We start from the raw sequence: 16,713 nt of genomic DNA on the forward strand, positions 1-16,713 counted from the left end.
GGGATCAAAGCACTGCGCACCGGTGTGGAAACAGCTTTACAGTCACGCAAACGCGCCACGGTGGCATGAAATTGGTTTGCTGGAGGGGAGTGTGGAGGGGTGTGGAGTATACGAGGATCGTCCTCGCCGTGGCGTCCAAACCGACGCGCACCACACGTTACCTCCTTCCTATTGACTGTTCAGTGTACAGGAGAGGCTTCAGTACACGTGCATTCAGCACTCTGATCTTATTAGGGCATTTGTCTGCCCCAGAGTCATTATTGAACGTGTTACTGGAGATACCGTAGAAGGCTCCATAAATCCTCAGAATGGTTCGCTCCAGCCGAGAGTAATACGAACCTCTGCTGGTGGGTCCGCGGGTGCGGTCGGACTCTGATTGGGAAACATTTTTGCTCGTGTAAATGTCGGAGGCATCGCATGTCCGGATAGGCCGCTGGCACGGTATCTGAAGTGGCCCCCAACCCTGCCACAGAGCCCGTGCATCGCAGTGCAATTAAGGCCGGACACTGGCAGGTTCCCGTGACCGCCGGCGTGTGTCAGGAAGCAGCTTGGCAGGATCGGAGTGGTTTGGAGAGCCGGGACATGGCTGTATAGGTTTAAAAAACACTCATCTCTCCCGATGGGGCCTTTAAGCAGGAGAAGGAGCGCTGTGAGAGGTATAGGAACCGGTGATTCAGCAGATCCCCGTGGGAAGATCATTGTTTGTGGCCCCCAGTAATTAGGCCCCCGTGTGCCTGCCTTTCTCCAGGAACCGGATCGCTGTCTTCGCCGCAGAGAAACATTAACAAAGAGCTCTCCCGGTCCTCTTCTGGCCCACACAGACCCACCCCCAAGCCCTTTCACATCCCCAGATTGCTGTCATATTAAGAGGCAATTGACTTTGCCTGGTGTCTCGGGTACTGGCGCGGGGCCAAGATACACCTCTCCCTCAGCCCAGCGGCGAGTGGCAGTCATACGTGACCCGGTACACTCCCACCCACCCCGGGCCCCCTCAGCCCTGACGCCAGCTCTCTGACGACGCCACAGCCATTCGTGTGAGAGTCAAAGACACTTTTGATAAGTCGTGTTTCCCGTTCGAGATTAGACCCTTATTACAGTTTACATTTTCACTGCTCACAGCAGTGGAAACCCTTTTCTGGATTTGGAAAAAAAAATCCAGATATTAAAAAGCTCAGGGCTTCTGTATTACCATGAGACTGATAACCACATCTGCTTTTCTGCACTCATATGACCTTTATACTTGTTGCTGGAGGAACGGGACTTTTTAATATGTTCTTGTAAAGCATCTTAGCAACTGCGGGAAGAGAAAGTACGATATACAAACACAGACGGTCACGCCCGCTCGTATTATCGTACCGCGCGTTCAGAATGCGGCCGGCGTGGATGGCGTTCCAGGCAGCCACCGGGTGCATTTTCTTCATCGCTCTTGTGATACGTGTCAGCCGCGCGTTTCTGCGCCAGACGTGATAGGCCTGTCTGGGGGCCCCCCGCTCTGAAGGGGCTTACGCGCGGGGCCCTTGAATTCGAATGAACTCCGCCGAGTCGCTGGCGTCGCCGAGGAGACGCCGTGCATTGTTGCCGAGGCACTACCTGCTCCCTCTTATCAAAGCCGACAGATTTATTTTTCTCCCCGTCGCCTTCGCCGAGCGTCTGTGACACGGAGAAGGCGGCGATCGCTCCGGACTAAAACAGATGGCTGGTTGTAAAGAAAAAATCCCCCAGGCCCGACATCGTGAGCTCCTCTAATGGGGTCGCGCCAGGCGTCCGTCTTCCCCCCCCCTTTTCACGCTCGCGCCCGTCTCCTTGAACCTCAGGAGCGCCCCGTGTCGATTTTCTCATTTAACGGGGCTCTTACGTGTGAATAGACGCAACGATTGGCCCGGCGATTCGCCGCGGATTAGTGCGCTTGCGTGCGAGTGGTCGGAGCAGACCCCAGGGGTCCCCTAGCGGCCCCCCCCCAGGGCAGGTGCTCCAGACGGGCTGTGACCGCCACCGCCACCGCCTGATTGGCAGGATATGGATGGAAACGTTTCCCCTCTGCGTTCACGGTGGGATTAGCTGGTACTGCAGCCTGTGCTCCATGCTGAGTGGTGAAGACTAGGTCACCTATATTTCCACTTGTGCATGTGGCGCTTCAAGCAAGATGCCATAATAGATTTATGATGGTGGCTGCTGGGAGTGTGTGCTTGCTGCCAACTTTATTAGGAACATTTATTTCATAGGAATGTTTTGTACAGTAGCTGGACACAATAACCCTATAGCCCTGTCTGTTGCCACTAAATGTATTAGCCCGATCTCGAGCTCTTCATCAATGGTCAGGTTTTGACCGCAAAACTGTTGCTGGCTTTGCGTGTGTGTGTGTGTGTGTGTGTGTGTGTGTAAGACTGCATTCAACAGAGTGACAATGGCACATGTAACAGGTGTAGTGTCACTAACACTACACCCACTGCGGTCTGAGATGTATGTCTCAAAGCCGTGGTGTGGTCTGACACCCAAATAATATCCACAATGGCCGCAAACCAGCCGGTTCTGGTGGGTAGTTGTGAAGCTTTAAGCGGCACCTATTACACAGGTGTACCTCATAACGTCGCCTTTGAGGGGAGCTCTGACCTTCCTCTGACCTCAGCAACTGACCTCAGTTCTCGGCGGATCGATGTTGACTCTCCGAGCAGCAGGGACGTCCTTGCCAAGGGAAACCTATAAGACTCGCTCGTCAGATGGAGACTTCCGGCAGTCTGCCCTGCAAATGGCAGGGTCCTCACTGCAAATCCTTTTTCGGTCTGCACTCAGTTCGATTAATTCTCTAAAAATAGCCCTCAGCTTCTATCAAAAAGCAGCTAACTTCCCCACGTTACACACCCAGCCCCCCACCCAGCCTGTTCGTTCACTCATATGCTAGCGTGATCCGGAGCTTAACGTTAGAACATCATGAACAGCATGAAGTATTTATTGGGGAAAGTAATGGTTCTAATGGTTTTACGGTTCAAAAATATTTACAGATTAAGAGCTAAACCCATCATAGGTGCCCTTGCTCATCAATCAGTAAATGCAGAGGATAAGGGATGAAAGCATGGCCTCTGAGTGGATGAAAGTGTGAAACACTTCCTGATTATAATTCCATACGGCGAGTAACGGCGGACGGAAATGTTTGCGGCTGCTGTTCTCCGTTGGCCCAGGGTGTAGGAGCAGATTGGGTTCTGCTGACTGCAGCCTGACCCAGAGGGAGCGCTGGATACTCAGTGTTTAACCCGGGCCAGGCCTGCAGAGATGGCCCTGGCAGTGTGACGGCGGGCAGGGGGCTTTCTAATCTCAGCGGCCGACAAACAGACCTGATGGTCATCTTTAAAACGCAGCACGTCTTCTCTGCTTCTGGGATGTCGGGGCACGTCCTGTCCAGAATGGCTTCTTGAGACCAGAATGGCTTCTGGGCTGGGCGAAAAACCCCTTAGATGCTGTATAAGTATGACGGACCACACACAGCGCATTGCTTTACTCGAACATTGTGTGGATTCGGTGTTGGAGTTAATTTCAGATTTAGTCCTGTTGTCAAGGTGCCACCAGACTCTCTCTCAGACGGACGGCCCAAAATCGAACTTCGCACTCAGTTACGAGGCATGCACTTTAAAAAGACCAGATCAAAATATACCACAAGGCACTGGTGCATTTTTTTTGCTGTTTGCTCTGTTTGTTTGTGGTGCTAATGGAAAATAATGGGTGTGGTCTTCTCAGGTCATCGAGACCATAAGTGCGGTGGACAAAGATGCGCCCCCTAGTGGCCATCGCTTCTTCTTCTCTCTGAGCCCAGAGGCTGCTGGAAATCATAATTTCACCCTCCGCGACAACAAAGGTAGCAACACTTCACAACTCGGTGCATTATCTACTTGATCATGTTTAGACGTGCACACACAATCTCCTTGGATATCCTCATGTAGGCTATGGTTGACCAATTATGACCTACTTTAGTAGTATTTTTAACTCTGATCTCTCCTCCCCTCTCCTTTCTTCCCCTCCTCTCCTCTCCTCCCCTCTCCTCCGTTCTTCTCTCCTCCCCTCTCCTCCCCTCACCTCCCCTCCCCTGCTCCTCCCCGTTCACCAGACAACACCGCGTCTGTCCTGACCAAACGGGGAGCTTTTCAGAGACGTGAGCAGGCTGTGTACCGTCTCCCGGTGCTCATAGTGGACAGTGGCAGTCCGGCTCTCAGCAGCACCAACACTCTGTCCATACGCGTGTGCGACTGCGACCAGGACGGCACGCCGCACGCCTGCGGTTCTGAGGCCTTCCTGTTGTCGGCTGGACTCAGCACCGGAGCCCTCATGGCCATTCTGGCCTGCATCCTCACCCTGCTGGGTAAATGACCTTCATCATCATCATCATCATTACTATTATCATCATCACCATTATCACCATTACCATCATCATCATCATCATCATCATTACTATTACCATCATCATCATTATCACCACCACCATCATCATCGTCATCATTAACATCATTATCATCATCGTCATCGTTAACATCATTACTATTACCATCATCATCATTATCACCACCATCATCATCATCATCGTCGTCATCGTTAACATCATTATCGTCATCGTCATCTGCATTAGCAACTTGGTCGGGGTTTTGGGGGTTGATTCTGCGTCAGTTATCTAACACGTGTTTTACGTCTTTCAGTTTTGGTTCCATGTCGCTATTGATCACCACAAGAGATGTTGTCGCGCGTTTTGCTTGCGTGTCTGTGCCTCCTCAAATCATTTCCTTGATTAACAGCAAACTGATTCAGCAATGTAAAAAAAAATACTGCTAATTGGCTTTTGGGTAAAATGCAGTTTTACAAGCAAATAACATTTGTCAAGTAGAAAACGACTTAATTGCGACTGATTTTCACTGATACCCTCGTCGCATGGCTGAGCAGACGTGTCTCGTCGTCTTTGCGTGGAGGTTGTTTGCTGGGAAGGACAGTGCTTGGTCTCCCTGTCCAGACTGGCTCGTGTTCCAGCTCCCGAGTTCATACCGACGTGCCTGATTAACGGATTTGTGCCTTCGCTGACTGATTGTTCGATGAGTGTCTCTCCTTCCAATATACGCTATTCACAGGCTCTGATTGGTTGACTTTGCGTTCATTTGTTGACCTGAGAACTCGGGAGAGAGAAAGTGAATGCGGGGCTGATGGAAGGATTGATTTCCTGATTATGGCATTGATAGCCCTCCTCGGACTCCAGGCTAGCCGTGGGTGGGACCTCTCCACGGGAGAGCGTCGGTGCAAGTCTTACCGTTGTATCCTTTTGTGTCTGATCAAGGCTTTTTAATAACTAGGCCAGGCACGATGCATCCTGTTCATAATGAGACCGTAAAGATGGAGGTCTGATTTGACCCCTGCCTCGTTCCCTCAGACTGGGTGTCTCCCGTGGAACGCTTGATATGGATGTACAGCAGCACGAGGAGACGTGAGAAGCACCCCTCAGGGCTGATCAAATATACGCCCGAGTTTTAGAGTACATTTTGTACGGCAGCTGCATTGTTTCAGGTTGGTTCTTGCTCATTAAACACCCCCCCCCCCCCCCTTTCTCACCCTCACAGGTCCGACCCTCTGTGAATCTCTCTCGTCGTTTGAAACTCCAAAGCTTAAATAGTCTCTCAGCGGGGTGCAATCAGTCAACAGATTGCAGTGTGATTGCATTTATATATTTTTTATTATTATTTCTTTTCTTTTTTACCCCCTCCGTGTGGGACAGAAAGGCAGAGACAGGAGGAGCTCTTTCACCTCTGCACACGCTGCACCTCCTCGCGGGGAGAACGCGCTCCCTAATTAAGACTGACAGGAGCAGAGGAGAGCCAGCGTCCCTACCCAAACCGCTCTCTCGCTTCCTGTGTCTTTTGACTGCCGCCTTCATTTACTGCCGTTTCCTCGTTATATTTCGAGCAATAAATTCCGTAGCCCTGTGCCTGTTTTGCCTCGCTAGCTCCGGGCACGCGGGGCGCCGTGGTTGTTTCGCCGGTTTGTCTTCCTGCTCGGTGTTAACGTCCGTGGGTGAGCGACAGTCCTGGCCAAAGTCTCTCCTTCTTGAAACAGCAGGATTAGACCACTGCTTTGCTATGGCTCAGACGTGTGGTTATTTTAGGCTAAAAGAAACCCAGCCTGGGGCGGCTCACTCATGGTTAAGGAGGTGGAGGGAGAATGGTGTGTGTGTGTGTGTGCGTGCGTGTGTGTGTGCGTGTGTGTGTGTGTGTGTGTGTGTGTTGGGGAGCTTAGATAAGGTGTAGGGGAGAAGAGCACTTTTTTTCTTGCCTTTGTTTGTGAGTAATGAATCAACAAGTCTTGTCAGACCACTGTCAGTCGTCTACACAACATTCGTTTGGTTCAAACCCATAATTTTGGTGCCTACCCATAATTCAGCATGGACACAAGGAGCAGGGGAATTTAAATACATTTTCATTAATGTCACATCCAAATCTGATAACATAGCCTTCCTTACCAGGATTTACATAATGTGTTATGAAATGAAGTTCACAATTAATAACATAAGCCGTAGCCTTTGCTTCAGGCCAAGTGCTCCATGTTGAAGTGCTCAGAGCCACTCCCAGCGACGGGTCACTACAGCAACCTGGCTCTGCTTCAGCCTGGCCACGCCCACTTCGGGGGTCTTCCGTGTTCCTCTAGCCCCGCCTCTTATCAGCTTCCCACCAGGAACGCAGTCATGGAAAGGCCACGCACACAGGAGGAGAATACCAACAACGTAATCTACCCATGATGCTTCATTCTGAAGAGGTCGATGAGAAGGAGTCTTCCTGATATATTTATATTTGTGTGTGTGTGTGTGTGTGTGTGTGTGTGTGTGTGTGTATCCTACTTGTTTAATTGATTCGCCATGATGGATTGTTTTTTTCAATCCAATTGCTAAATTGGGGATAATGTTAAATTGATCCGTCGATCTCCCCCCGAAACATCCATCTTGTGTCAAAACCGCAGCTGCGGCGAACGTGGGCTCTGAGCCGGGCCGTTCTGCGGCCGGACAGCCCCCGCACACGGTCCGTATGACACACGCATAACAGCCTGACAGCGGCGACCGACGAGTGTGTGGAGGTCTGGTCTGTGGGAGTAGAGGAGAGTCCCTCTGGCCTTTGTGTCTTGTTTTAATTTGGTTAAATGAAGTAATGCGCATTGATGGGGTGCGGCTTCGCCTTCTCTTAAAACGAGTTTACGGAAAGGGTCAGGGCTGAACTTCTCTTTTACTGTAAGGGACTGATACTTACAGGTTATTTACTGGAATGCCAAAACTGGAAGTTATAAGCAGGATCTTCCTGTTGTCATGAGCCGGCGTGATCTTGTATCTTGTATTTTGTTGTCTTTTGTTGTTCCTGGGGAGGTTTTGTCTGGCGTAATACTTCATGGAGGTTAATCGCAAGGGGTCTTACATTGTCCTGCTCGTCTTAGTGACTTTTTACAAATGCAGAAGAAAGAATGTTCTTATATTACATTTGCATTTCTGGATTACTTTTCTTATCCAGAGCCTTATATATATATATATAACAGCATGGTTAGGAGGGTTATTGTAAAAATGGATTTTAGTACAGATTACAGATTTTAGTACACAAATTACAGTAATCCCATTCCAAAGCATAACTATATAAAAGTAATCTGGGAACATTTGGATTACCGCCAGAGTTAAACAATAGAAAAAATCTGTATCACTGTCTAGCTGTCTGAATTCTAGTAATCTGCAATTTATCGTCTAGTCAAGGAAATGATCTAAATCAAGATAACCTTTAATTCATGTGTATAAAGTCATAATATGAAATTAATATATTGCATCAACTCCCATGTTCATGCTAAACAAATCTTGCATCTAAATGAAACAAACCCCATGTTCACATTCAACAAAGTAATTAGGTCTAAAAGTGCCTTGTGTGTGTGAATGAAAACGAAAGCAAAGAAATGCTTGAATAGCACCAGAAAGACCTCACAAATACACACACACATCTGTTGGCAGTTTGCAAGTGAGTAAAATAAACTATGCCAACCACACCCAGTGAAGAAACAGCGCATGGTACATATTTAATACCTTTAAGAAAACGCAGGCTACATTTGATCTCCATGCTAATGGGATTTGCCATGGAAACCATTAAAAAAGGGAAGAAAGAACAAAAGAGATAGTGATGCTTGTTGCCGTGATGCTTGTTGCCGTGTACTGTCAGTAATCACCTTTTTTTTAAACGGACCTGTGATCTAATTGTTGCCTTCTTGGCGTGACTACAATAGAACACAGTTATCTTTTATTCTCACAGTGACAAGCTGTCACGTGTGTTTTTCACTATCAGACCCTGTTTCTCAGCATGACAGTATATACAGTATGCTCCCTGGGAACTGAACTCATCACCTTTGCCAGGTGAACCGCCGTTACACAGTGAATCTCGTGATGTTGGTGAAGCGTGTGTAGTGTGAGAGTGATAAACTGCCATCTGAGTGTCAGTCCCCGTGAGCTATACAACCAGTAGTCACCTATGATGCTTTGTTTATCATAATCCGGTACATTTAAACTGGACGACGTACATTTAAACTGGTCTGGCCCTTGCAGACGGAGTATGAGAGGGTGGTGTCAGGCATTACGCTCTCGACGGCACGCCGGGAGACGGAGCGGTGGACACCCACCCCCTGCTCCACCCACACATGCAAAACTCTCATATACTTCTTCTTTCACATCTTTTCCACTCCCTTTGTCTTTATTGTCTCTCTCTTTCTCTCTCTCTCTCTCTCTCTCTCTCTCTCTCTCTCTGATTCACACTCATTCAGTTTAAATAAAAAGTGTTACCATATCTAGCTACTGAAGTACATTCTATATGCCATATGTATGAAGTAATTAAGGAATATTAGTGTTAGAATTAACGACAGCCATATGGCATTGTGTAATAAAGAATTTCACATTTTAGATCTGACTGACAGAATGAACAGTAGAAGCAAATACATTGTCATCCATTGTCTCTCAGGGGGGCATGAAGTTGTGACATATTATTTTTAGGAATGATTGCTCGCTCTCTCTCTCTCTCTCTCTCTCTCTCTCTCTCTCTCTCTCTTTCTCTCTCTCCCTCTGTTCCTCTCATCTCTGCTATGTTCAGATGTCAGGCAGCTGAATTTATTGCACCCCTGTGCTATCTGTGGGTCTTGGTCACAAAGCTCCATGGAGAGAGTGCTGTCTTTCCCTGCAGGAGGACGCACTGTTGCGTCTGTGCTGTGATTTCCCCTACGCCTTAGCGCACAGGGTGAACTGTGCACAGCCATTATGCTAAGAGAACCCCATCATAGCACGCCCAAGCTCATAATTTACCATACCTCTGCTTCTCATATGTTTTATGTGTAGTGCATGCGTATGGACAACCTTTAAAAGAAATTGTGAACATATATTTCCATCTTCCCCCGCGTCATCGCCTTCCATTGTAATCACAGCGATATGGTATGGTTCGTTTTTATAGCAAGGCGACATTACCAATGGATGGTGTTTATCATGGTCGATGGCGCCTGTGACCCCTTGCTTTCGACCAGGGTGATGGTTTGTGACTGATGTATAATCCTGCCTCATATCGAGGATACAGTAGGCATCTGCTGAATTCATAAAGCAGGATTTAGTGTTGGCCGTAGGGGGCTAAGCCATCGTGAGGGGGGCAGCGTAGTGCGGGGTTTACCCCTCCGAGTTGCACACTTCCAGTGCATTTCTGGCTTTAAATCTCTGGGCTTGTGTGCCTGTGCATTTATGGCCACTGGTTTAACTACACACAAACACGACAGCTCCCGAGACTGAGGACTCACAAGGGCCACCAGAAGTGTGTGGTGTGTGTGTGTGTGTGTGTGTGTGTGTGTGTGTGTGTGTGTGTGTGTGTGTGCGCGCTTGCAATGGCCGAATGTTTGGACAAATAATATTCCAGAAAATCTGGCATAGTCTCAGGAGGGATGGGGGGGGGGGGGGGGGGGGGGGGGGGGGTGCTATTATTTAGGAGTGCTTGTGTGTGTGTGTGTGTGTGTGTGTGTGTGTGCGCGCGTGTGTGTCCTCATTTGTCTTCTGCTGTCATATAAAGTATGCAGGAAGGTAATTAAATGTAAAGACTTGAAGCCTTTAACAGTCTTTCCTGCACCATTCATGATAAACCACCCTCACTGCAGATCTGGCAGCTGGGCTCTTAAATGCACTCTAGCCTGACCAAAGCCTGATGGATATATTGATAAGACAACTGCACCTGCACAGATAATACAAGTCCAACTTATGTATGGAACAAGCAATTCTAAAGCTTGGATGAAAAGCAGTGTGTTTAGGGGGGCTGGAGGGAATAGCAGAGTGTTTTGGTGCAGTGTCATAAATAGAGCGCAGGTAGGATCTCCCAGGAGCTTTAGGGGATCCTGGACCTTCAGACTCGTGCTTTATCTTCAGTAAATATGCCACCGTCACAGAGGTGTGTTTTGTTTTTAAAAGGTCGAATATCTCAGTGTTCCTAATTTTTTAATATTGGGCAGATGGTGAATGGCAGACTGATTGTCATAATGTTTGAGTACTTTTAAAAATTTGCACCTTTGTTCTTACAATGTTAGGTTGGGTAGAAATGAATGAAAATGAACAAATTTTCTTCATTTGACTGTTTGTGTTGTTTTTCAGTAAAGATTATGATTTTAACTTGTTGTTTTTAATAAGGTTCATTAAGTTCTGTGGGAATCCTTTAAGTTCTGTGGTAATCCATTGAGTGCTCTTCAGAATTGAATCTGTTCTCTTCAGTTAGATTGTCTGAATTGTATTTACTCAAGCTTAGCTGCACATTTGTCACGTAGAGCGACAGACAGTGCGATCACCTAACGTTCAATGATCATTGTGTAGTAACGCTAGTTACTAATAACACTTACTGTTTAACAACATTTACTGTTTGTGTTTCTCGTCTGTAATAGCTGTTTTGAGTTTAATCAGATCTCTAATAGCTGTTATGTATTTTTATGTATTGAGTATAAAATGTATGAGCTGATTTGCATTGTGACCGATCTCTGAAAGCCATTGTGTGCTGAGAGTAAGATCTAGCAGCCGTTTTGCATTGTAAATCATCTTCAGTGGCCATTCTCTTCTCTCTGGGCTGTTCACCCCATAACTGTTCTCTGATGGCTCTTCTGTTTTCTCACGCGCAGTGCTGGTGCTGCTGATCGTCACCGTGAGGCGGAGGAAGAAGGAGCCGCTGATCCTGGACGAGGACCGCGACGTGCGCGAGAACATCGTGCGCTACGACGACGAGGGCGGGGGGGCGAGGAAGACACCGAGGCCTTCGACATGGTGGCGCTACGCAACCTCAACGCGGCCCGCGACGGCAAAGCTCGGCGGGACGTCACGCCCGAGGTGCCCGCCCTCTACCTGTCGCGCCCGCCGCCGTACCGCCTGGCGCCCGACAGCGGCATCTTCCGCGAGTTCATATGGGAGCGGCTGAAGGAGGCCGACGTGGACCCGACGGCGCCTCCGTACGACTCGCTGCAGACGTACGCGTTCGAGGGCAGCGGCTCGGTGGCCGAGTCCCTCAGCTCGCTGGAGTCGCTCAGCTCGGACTCGGAGCAGAACTACGACTACCTCAGCGACTGGGGGCCGCGCTTCAAGAGACTCGCCGACCTTTACGGCCGTGCCGACAACGCCACGCCGTTCTCGTCCTAGCCGAGAGACCGGAGACACGCTGGGACAAGGACATGATGGAAATGAACAATCATCAAGACAGTGCCACTGACACACCAGTACTTGAAGGGAGGTGTTGGGGGATGAATCATACTGTGTGTGGGAGAATATATACCGGCATCAATTACCAAACGAAAACGACGCCTTTTTTTTTGTAACAGGCGTTTCTTGACTCCATGTGATAAAATTCCGTTGGGACAAACTGTGGATTTATTTCCTGGTACTTTGAACAAAAACCAGAAGAAACCACCAAGCCTTGACTTGGGATTTCACTAAGAGGTTGAAGGGAAGGATCTCACGCACACGTGAGAAGAATGGGCAGAGGAGGTGGGGCCACGTGAGACCTTCCTGGAATACAGTCTGTTCTGCAAAGACCTTTGGAGGTGTTCTATCTCCATGGTTATAAATCAGAACAGTGCCACACAACCTCTTCCTGTTACTCTGTAACATTGTTATCTGATCACTATCTGTATGTTTTTGTTTCTATCTACAGGTGGTTCCTCAGTTAAAAAAAAAAAAAACTATAAATTGAGCAGCTGAGAACACTGAAATTCCATACAAATGAAAAAGGGATGGGGAAAAAATATATTTGCCAGATATGTTGCCTTGTGAGGTACCACAACTGGTCCTGTGTAAAATATCTTTTCTGCATATCCTATGTTGTTGAGCTTTATGTTCATTGAAAATGAAGTGTCACTGTTGCTTAACGTCTGCTGAGGCACAAGAAAGCTGTGGGTGGGTTAACGTGAACAGCACCTCTGGGAAAGACGGGTAGGAGGTCTAGCAGATTGGCAGGACGAGTTTCTGGGAGGGTAAGAAAGTGAAGACAGTGAGAGACTGAAGGCCAGGCCGTCCAATTAAAGCCATTCATCTCCCTCACGTTTCGACTCCCAAATAAATTCCATTTTTAGTGTCAAGCTCTGCCTTGAGTACCGTAACCTGGAAGTACACAGTGGTTGAATGTTGTTTGAGCCTGCCTTTACCCAAGAGCGGCCAAGATGCTTTTGACATGAGGGCCCTCTGGTAAAGCAGAAAGCGTTACACTCTTGAGTTGTTTTCCTTCAGAAAACAGAGACAGGCTGATTCCAGACATCTGACCAATTCTAGACGTTTGTTGTTTTTTGCACAGATGAAGCATCTCGGAGCTAATGTCAGTTCTCGCCTGTGTGAACACGATGAAATGAAAGTGGGAATTTGTAACCGTGCTTTGCAACATTCTTCATATATGCCATAATTGAATTACAGACATTGTTTTGTACAGACGCTATCATGTGGTGAAGAAATACGCCCGGCTTCTTGTTCGTTTCTGTCCAGGTGACTGTATTTTTTTCTGGTAGTTCTGTGACTCTGGACGGTGGCCAGACGGTGCATATCTTCATTCCCTGCTGCCCTGATCTCATAAATAGGTTGTGTGCGTCCCTTGTTTGCGGTACGGACTCGTGTAGTCAGACGGATGATCAGTAATCAGCGTTGGCGTTGGGCACGAACGGTGCCCCCGGTTGATGAATGGCAGTGTGCCGGGGTGGAGCGTTTAAAAGGTCCTCCTCTAAATTAGCCTCGGAGGAGAAGTGACTGATGACTCGTTGTCTCGGAGAGAATAAACACGCGTCCAGATATACGATCGCACGTCCTCGCGCAGCCGGGACGAAATGGGCGATGCCCTGCCCGGAGGAAAGCCCCTGGTCCATAAATCGTCAGGCCTGCTCAGGAACGGCGAGAAACTGGCTGTGCCCTCGGTGGTTGATACTCACGTCCGTTCAGGCGCCCGTTCAGCTAGGTTGAGCCAGCGTAATCCACCTGTCACAGTGTCAAACGGAGCTGTATACACATGGCTATATATACACACAGGTTGCAGTCCTGGATTTGGGTTGTGTTTTTGGTGATGCAGTCGTAAATCCTGATCCCAGATCAGGCCGTCAGCTCTAAAATGAAGCGCACCGTGTGGCATCTATGTCACGAAGGCTTCGAGTAACGTACCTTGTAAGTTGGTAAGGAGTATTTGTTTTGTTGTCGTTTTACCCTATTCAAGATTTAAATGCATAATGTTATTATACTATTTCACTGTTTCGAGACAAACTTGGGCTCTTCGATAATCTGTATAATTCATGGCAGCTGGAAGAACTGATGTATTCTGGTTTTTGTCCATATGCATATAGGTTACAAATAACCTGCACATTACAAATCATTTTCTTTAAAGTGTTCAGAACTACACCTGTTCACACTGCTACATAAAAACAATTCATATCACTCTTCATATGCACTCCCTCCTAGAGGTTGGATTATCCAAAGACCTAAAAATGAACTCTGCATTATTTATGAAGTCAATGGCACTCTGTTATGACATTTGCTTATGTTTTCAAGCAAAGCATTACAGCCTTTTGCTAATGGATTTTCTGTATGACCTCAATGGTAATTTAGTCATTTGGTCTCTGAAGCAAAGGTAATGAAGATTGAGAAGACTGATCATTGCAGAGAGGCTGTTATCTTGAAAGCAAATGTAATTATTTGTTAACTGGCTCACTAAATGAAAACTAAAAGGGCAATCGAAATCTCGTTTGACTTAGCACTAAGTAATATTAAATAGCATTTTAATTAGCCAAATAACCAAGGAGCTGGAGTTAAGAGATAACACAGAGGGAGGATGAAGGACCTATCAGTCCTGCAGCCGGGCAGCTGCAGACATAAATCACAATGGCTGAAAATCAATAAAAGTTTTGCATTTGAGCATAATCATATTTTCTGTTTACTGCACTGACTATTGGATTTGTTAAATGGGTTACATGCCTCGTAAATGTACTCAGTAATGACGGAAGACGCGGTGTACGGAGAACACTGCGATTTTAATTGTTGTCACTTAAGAATAGGGAGAAATCTAGGAAGCATAACTGCAGAAAGCTATTAAATTTTGGCTGAAGCTCATTTTATACGCTCGGAATAAAACAGGAACTGGAAAGACTTTTACATGTTCGTGCTGTTTTGCCCTGATAAAAAAGCTCTGTGTGACACAGGGTCATGAAAGTGTCCCATGCGTTTCAAAGCAAAGTCACAAAACATCTGCCACATGGAAGTCCAAAACTGATCTCTAAAAGTTTATTTTTTTACTCCTGAATTGATGTTTCAGTTCATTTTGTAGCACTGTGTATTTTACAAATGCCTCCTCCTTTCTCTGAGCTACAAGGGGTCTGCAGTGCTAGGGAGGAACAGGTGGGTATCAGGTGGACTTTCTACACCCAAAACAAGCAGATACGAGATCTTTAGTGTGTTAGAACACCTCCACCCCACCACCACCTGGAAAACAACCAGCGACCACAGAATAACTTGCCTCATCTCACGAAGTTTGTACATAAAGTAACTGTTCTCACACCGAAACGCTTAGTTTTTTTTTGTTTTTTATCGGATTTTCCACCAGCTCTCCCGGCCTGAAGGTCTCATGTATAATTTTCAATAAAGTAACATATATTGTTTCAGCGAGAGTCCAAAGTTGGTTGCTTTTTATTTTGACAGTTGCCTGTGTGTTTATGCCACCTGCGTGTTGGTCTACTGAATGGTTTAGGGAGGTGTTAATTATAGCTTTATTTACACGGTTAGACTTGTGAAATGGCTGGGCATGACGGTCCCTCTGGTTGCCTAATTGATTAGGGTAGTTTAACAAGCCTTGGTGCAGTGACCCCAACCACATACAAGCACTGCTGGAGACAGGCCAAAACCCATCCAGAAATCATCCCCGCCCTGCCCCCCCCGCACGGCGCAGGGCTTGTGGGTTTGGGTGGGGCTGTTTGCAATTTTCATTAATTAAAGGCCTTACATATCTCTCCGTTTTATTCCTCCAACCCACACATCACAAAGACGAGCGGCGAGCAGAGCGGATCGTATAATCGTCCATATTTCGTTGACAAAAAGATTACAAAACATTTAATGAAAAATATTAGTCCATTTAGAAAATTAGCAGCGTTGATAAAGTCACCCGGAGATGATAATAAGGGCTCGTCTTTCTTATATACTTCTTATGATATACTTATAAAGCCTGTGGATTGGATTTACTGGTTTCATTAAGCTAACGAGATATGGGCATGGGTGTGAGTATACAGCCTCAGCCCTGCTAGCTCTGTGTATACACAAACGCCTCAGCACGGTGCGCTGCGTTCACACAGCCATCGATTTCCTCTCGAAATTAAATATACGATTTCACACATTTAACAAGATTGCTTCAAGAAAAATCCAATTACTGCTTCAAGAAGAAGTGGAAAACTCATTAAAACAGGCTGGGATAATTACACGAGCGATGCCTGTTTGGGGCAAATGAGAGGGAGGTGACTGTGCCTGACCTGAGACACACACTCCCACACACACACACACACACACACACCACACACACCACACACACACAAACACTCATGCAGTTTAAATAGTGACGAAGGCTATTCACCAGTTAAAGGTTACTGTGGGAATATTTTCAAGTAATAATAAGAATGACAAAAGCTAGGGGTGAGTAGCACAGAGAGGAGAAACATTTAGGTACAATATTCTGTGTTGAATTCCACAAATATTACTTTTTTGACTGCAAAGAAGTAATTTTATTATCCTTAATGTAAAAAAATACCATTAAAAAAACATTGTGTACTTCAATACAATTTTTAATTCTCTCTTTCTCTCTGTCTCTCAGAAGCACAGAAGCAGTAGGTTGGTAATCAGTGCCTTATGTATGTTTAATAATGTAAACAGTCTGTGTCAGCTGCTGGTCTTTATCATGCCGAGTCTGTTCCTGCTGCCTTTGTGCTGACCTTAAACAACTACAGTGTCATCATCAGCAGATGCACATACACACAAAGCAGATGCCTACTGCCCTGTAGGTCGCTAGGACAATGGAAGCCAGAAAGTTGAAAGAGTTGGTGTAAAGAAAGAGCAAACATTCCCCCATTTTTCATTTGCCTCCGTGTGTTCTGACATGCTGCGTTGTGAGTGTTATGATTGAAATGAGGTGTTGCACAGGAGACAAACGAGGGAAGCGGTAGGGGTGTGGGGGG

At 46.9% G+C, this 16,713-nt stretch overlaps 1 protein-coding gene across 1 annotated transcript in view; it reads left to right on the plus strand.

Moving 5' to 3' along the window:
- cdh7a (cadherin 7a) overlaps window positions 1-15,162 on the plus strand; it is a 45,270-nt gene extending 30,108 nt beyond the window's left edge. The window contains 4 exon segments of the mRNA XM_076981714.1: window positions 3,730-3,847; window positions 4,097-4,348; window positions 11,161-11,267; window positions 11,270-15,162. Coding sequence (XP_076837829.1) covers window positions 3,730-3,847; window positions 4,097-4,348; window positions 11,161-11,267; window positions 11,270-11,671 — 879 coding nt within the window. The 3' untranslated portion in view covers window positions 11,672-15,162.
- Window positions 15,163-16,713: the final 1,551 nt, after the last annotated feature.

Source organism: Brachyhypopomus gauderio, chromosome 19 (assembly GCF_052324685.1).
Source record: "Brachyhypopomus gauderio isolate BG-103 chromosome 19, BGAUD_0.2, whole genome shotgun sequence".
Classification (NCBI taxonomy): Eukaryota; Metazoa; Chordata; class Actinopteri; order Gymnotiformes; family Hypopomidae; genus Brachyhypopomus; species Brachyhypopomus gauderio.